The following is a 5,457-nucleotide window of genomic DNA, read 5'->3' as shown; positions in this document are numbered from 1 at the left end:
AAGACGGGAATATGTACAAGAATAGCAGGAAAGCACAAAAGCATATGCTACAGGCTATCACCACACACACGACCGATTGAAAAAGTAAACTAATATGAAAACACCTCGCTTCGGCAGAGCAATGATAAATTCCTTGGATAAATGATTGATGGAAACCTCTGAAATCAGAGGAAATCCGCAGCACTGGTTGGCGCCAAGCGAGGCGACTCTCAGTCCCGCCTACTACCTAAATTTTCTTTTGAGGGGTTTCAATCCCACCTACCCACCCGATCGACCTGCCGCATCCAGTGACCTAACCTGTGTAACCCCTCGCTGGGCACGACCTGGCCAAGGAGAGCTGTGTACGAGGCCCAACTTCACCCAACAAGCTAGACTCGACAACGATGCATCAACAGCCAACGGGTGCTACTACATATAGGTGTGCTCGCTGGCTAGCTGCGACCAGGCTTTGTACAGAAACAGCAAGCTCTAGCCAGAGCATGTGTCGGCCGGGAGTTCATGTATACAGAGTAAGTTGCAAGAGAGTTCGACAGGTAGATTTGGATTAGCTACTTCATATATACCGTCGGTGCCGGCCGCGCGGAGATGGTTCAGATGGGGAGCAAGAGCTGGCATGAGTCAAAGGTGCTGTGGCACATCGCGCTCCCGGCGATCCTCACCACCGTGTTCCAGTTCTCCATCGGCTTCGTCACCATCGGCTTCGTCGGCCACATCGGGGAGGTCGAGCTCGGCGCCGTCACCGTCGCTATAAACGTCATCGAGGGCTTCGCCTACGGTGTCATGGTACGCATGAAGAACGTAGGCAGGCAGGCCAATTAACATGCTTATATATTGTTGAACGTCATTTAGCGCGCATTCCTACTTGCTACTACCTCGGTTCTGGTTTATTGATCCCCTTACTTTTGTGCTAAACTTCAATAATAGATTTACCTAAGAAAATAATAATGCATGTCACAAAATTTTTATTGCTGAATTCATATTTGGACCTAGTTTCTAATGATATTATTTTTTATCACATGCATTAATATTTTGTTAGTTAAATCTAAAGTTAAAATTTAGCACAAAATACGAAGGGGACAAATAATAAGTCAGGACGAACGTAGTACCTACTAACTCCGTTTTAAAATAATTTTGTCGCAACAAGTCAAACTTGTTTATGTCATGCCAAGTCTATAGATATTTTTTATTAACATCTAGAATATCAAATTAATCTCAAGAAATTATTTATGAAAAAGTTTTTGTACTATGCGTATTTGGTATTGTAGATCGTTAAATGTTGAGGATATCAGTTATCGCTGCGTCTCGGTTGGCTGGGGATTAGAGATTAATCGAAAATCGGACGATTTATCGATTTTATCGGTTGACTATTAATGGCCATTTTTTTACAAATCCCAGGTTTCTCACACTAAAATATGATATGTTCAACAGAAACAAATATTGGACAGAAGTGTTATCTTGGTTCATTGCCTTTGAATCGCTGTACATGATAAACAAAACAGGACCACCATACATATTACATAATAAGATCCACAAAACAGAAATAAACATAGTTCTTGCACACATAGTGCTAGAAATAGTCCCGATTTATCGGTATATTCCCGATAAATCGCTTGTCAGAGCAATAAATCGGTCGAAACGATAAATGATGACGATATCTGAAAATTGCTTTTGGAGCTCGGCCTCCATGGAGGCCAGTTTTTGAAAAGTTAAAAATTCCAAAAAAAATCATATTTTTACATTTAAAAAAATTCATATTTTTACATTTCAAAAAATTCTATAAACAGTAGAGACATAGATGTAGGAATAACACATATGTGTGTAAATTTTTAGGACGGAATAGGTTGAAATGAGGGCTGTGCAAAATGACAAATCTATGACTTTCAACACATGATACTATTCATTCAAAAAGTTCATGAGTTTGTTCTTTTTGCACAGATCGCATCTTAAGGTATTTCATCCTGAAATTTTACACACATACACATCACATCCTTATATACTTGTACATTTTTTATCAGAAATTTTTTAAACTAAAAAGTACAATTTTCATTTTTTAAAGGGCATCAATGGAGGCCGAGCTCCAAAATGCCGTTCTCGATGATATGGCATAATCTTATCAGTCACCCACCCATTAACGATAAATCACTGAATCGACCGATTTTTTGAACAGTGATGTATCATTTTTTTTGTAGAGTTGGTCAAACTTAAAAAAAATTGAGTTTGGACAAACCTATAACTTCAATTTTAAACTTGCTACATCCTACCATTTGGTGTTGTTACACTCATGTCTTACCTACTATCATGTGGTAGTATATATACTACTTTATTATTTTAAATATGTTCATGTACTATATCAAATATTTGTTTTACATAGCCTACATGTTTGTTGGTTACCCATGAGCAGGGAGTGCGTGAGGGGTGTATGTCAATATGAGGGGTTGGGGCCCTGTGGGGTGGCAACAACGTCATGAAAAAGACATGTAGATGAGTAGTTAATTGAGAAGACGCTCAATTTGAGGCTGATCCAATGGCGGTAGCCACCGAAGATGAAGATGTCGGTGGTGGTGGACCGTTGGGGTGGCCGAGAGGGAGAAAGGGAGAATCAAGAGAGGGTTAGCATTGGCCATCGTCAGAGATAAAGGGGAAATGAAATACATTAATCTTTACCGCACGCCTCCAACAGTAAAAGAGGAGTGGCTAGAGTGGAATTTTGTCACGCAAACTTGATTTTGTCACGCCTTCCACATAGTATGTGCACCATGTGGTGTGACTGTATCTCGGTGTGTTCTGGGCTTCTGGCTGAAGCCCACCACGAGTCATGGCCGCGTTTGAAATTTTACTCTTTCTCGAGCACGCATATGTTGCAACTACAACCCACGCGCTAGGTGATGACGCTAGGGGTTGCATTTGCAGGTTGGCATGGGCAGCGCACTGGAGACGCTATGCGGGCAAGCGGTGGGTGCGGGGCAGGTTGACATGCTCGGCGTCTACATCCAGCGCTCTTGGATCATCTGCGGCGCCACCGCGCTGGCACTCGCGCCGACCTATGTCTTCACGGCGCCCATCCTGCGGGCGCTCCACCAGCCCACTGCCATCTCCGCCGTTGCCGGGCGGTACACACGGTTGGTCGTCCCGCAGTTGTTCGCTTACGCCGCCAACTTCCCGCTGCAGAAGTTCTTCCAGGCGCAGAGCAAGGTCTGGGCCATGACCTTCATCTCCGGCGCGGGGCTCGCCCTCCACATCGTGCTTAACTACGTCTTCGTCACCCGCCTTGGCCACGGCCTCTTTGGCGCCGCCATGATCGGGAATGTCACCTGGTGGATCATTATCGTTGCGCAGTTCGCCTACCTCGTCTCCGGCTCCTTCCCGGAGGCGTGGAAGGGGTTCTCGGTGCTGGCCTTCAATAATCTCACCGCCTTCGTCAAGTTGTCCCTCGCCTCTGCAGTCATGCTCTGGTTTGTACATGTTTCAATTCTTAGCTTGCTATACGATTATAATTCAATCACCAAGCAGATTAATTTAAATTGTGTATATGCACGATGTGTTCTTATCTAGCTTGGAGCTGTGGTACTACAGTGCAGTGCTCATCCTTGTGGGTCTCCTGAAGAATGCTCAACTCCAGGTTGACGTCATGTCCGTTTGGTAAGCAGTTTTTTACCAGAGGAACCTGCAACCTAACTATGCGCGCACAGACAATAGAGTTTGTCTGACGAAGATTAAACGGTATTCCATGTCTGACTCTTTTTTTTACATCAACGTGTCTAAATTGTTTTACAGCATCAATTACCAGCTCTGGACCCTTATGGTGGCAATAGGCTTCAATGCAGCAGTGAGGTATATAGATAATGCACGCACAACACAAATAGTACTCTTAGCACAAAACTGCAACTGTATAAAAATAGACGTACAAAATTCATCAGTATTTTTGCTAATGTGAAAGTTCTCGAGATGCAGTGTTAGGGTGTCGAACGAGCTGGGCGCGAACAGGCCTAAGGCGGCCAAGTTCTCCATGATCATAGCGGTGTCGACGTCGGCCGCCATCGGGGCGGTCTTCCTCGCCGTGTTCCTCATCTGGAGGACCGAGCTGCCACGGTTCTTCAGCGACAACGACAGGGTGGTGAAGGGAGCTGCAAAGCTTGGCTACCTTCTTGCAGCATCCATCTTCCTGAACAGCATCCAACCTGTGCTCTCAGGCACGTACCATTACGCCAATCAGTTACCAAATTAAACCAGTGAGCCCAATGACAATTGGAACATCTCGCTTTGCAGGTGTGGCGATAGGAGCAGGGTGGCAGACGCTTGTGGCGTTCATAAACATTGTGTGCTACTACTTGTTTGGCATCCCACTGGGAGTCCTCTTTGGCTTCAAGCTAAAACTTGGTGCATTGGTAAGAGCAAAACCAAATCAACTTAAAATATTTCTGGATTCATAACCTGCTCTGAATATACAACAATGTATCTCTGCACTGAAGGGGATTTGGGTGGGCATGTCAATTGGCACGCTGCTGCAGACTGCTATACTTCTCATAATTTGCTTCCGAGCCAAGTGGGAGAATCAGGTGTGCAATACTACACTAATATCACTCGATCTCAGTCTTTCTTTTTTCTATAGATAATGACTCGATCATAGCTGAGCATATCTTTGTTTTAAGAAATGTCTGAACTTTTTACGGTGCAGGCTATGTTGGCCAAAGAGAGGATAAGGAAGTGGGGAGGAAGCAGCCAAATATTGCCGGCGGCCACACCAACGGCGACAGACGATATCATAGATCAATAATCAGATGGTTCCTGCATGCAGATTGGACAATGCTATTTATATGTACATGAAAAACACATGTAGATAGATTATCTATATTTGTACTGTTAAAGGGAATCTGTCCTCGTTTCGTTTCGTTTGATTGCACCAGAGTTAATTGCATATAAGTACCACAATTGGGGCTAGGGCAACGAATTGGTATCACTTTATGTTCTTTTTGTAAATCAGTATCAAGTTTGGGGTAGGCCGCAGCTAATCGAGCTGATCGGTGTTTAAAACGTATTTGATAGGAAAACAGGGGCCAATGTGGCGAGTTTCTTTTGCAGAAAACTCCTTTTCTTTTTATTTAATCACACAAAAGCCCCCGTCTAGAAAAAAAGACTACCGTGAGATTTCTTTCTTTGACTAGCAATGTGCCCGTGCGTTGCAACGGACCCAAAGTGGAATAATGTTTGTTCACAAACTTAAAAGCAAACACTCTTGTTTTGATATACATATACCACTAAAAGTATATTAAGTTTCACTCAAAATATATTTCTCAGCCTGTTTTGATGAGGCGGGGAGGGATGTGCTTGCTTTCAAGATAATAAGGGGTTTTCTGCAAATTGGAGCAGAGAAGTGAGCTATTGTTGCAAAAATGCCACAACTTACCTCGCAGCCGTTAGATGCAGATCTAATGATTACAAATGACGAATGACAGATAC

General features: G+C 43.7%; 1 protein-coding gene across 1 annotated transcript; it reads left to right on the top strand.

The window, feature by feature from the left end:
• The first annotated feature begins 558 nt into the window (after positions 1-558).
• On the top strand, positions 559-4,774 carry LOC123186462 (protein DETOXIFICATION 29). Its single transcript, XM_044598226.1, has 8 exons — positions 559-783; positions 2,911-3,452; positions 3,553-3,639; positions 3,775-3,831; positions 3,952-4,190; positions 4,267-4,385; positions 4,470-4,556; positions 4,676-4,774. The coding sequence occupies exons 1-8, from the start codon at positions 586-588 to the stop codon at positions 4,772-4,774; spliced, it is 1,428 nt and encodes a 475-aa protein (XP_044454161.1). The 5' UTR covers positions 559-585.
• The last annotated feature ends 683 nt before the right edge of the window (positions 4,775-5,457 follow it).

Source organism: Triticum aestivum, chromosome 2A, assembly GCF_018294505.1.
Source record: "Triticum aestivum cultivar Chinese Spring chromosome 2A, IWGSC CS RefSeq v2.1, whole genome shotgun sequence".
NCBI lineage: Eukaryota > Viridiplantae > Streptophyta > Magnoliopsida > Poales > Poaceae > Triticum > Triticum aestivum.
The sequence above is the reverse complement of the archived record's forward strand: the minus strand, read 5'-3'. Positions and strand labels throughout refer to the sequence as shown.

Bases quoted from the DNA above. Each gene is read 5' to 3' on its own strand.
- LOC123186462 (XM_044598226.1), top strand. From the start codon at position 586: ATGGTTCAGATGGGGAGCAAGAGCTGGCATGAGTCAAAGGTGCTGTGG. The intron at 784-2,910 runs GTACGCATGAAG...TTGCATTTGCAG, and splicing joins GCTTCGCCTACGGTGTCATG to GTTGGCATGGGCAGCGCACT. The intron at 4,386-4,469 runs GTAAGAGCAAAA...TCTGCACTGAAG, and splicing joins AGCTAAAACTTGGTGCATTG to GGGATTTGGGTGGGCATGTC.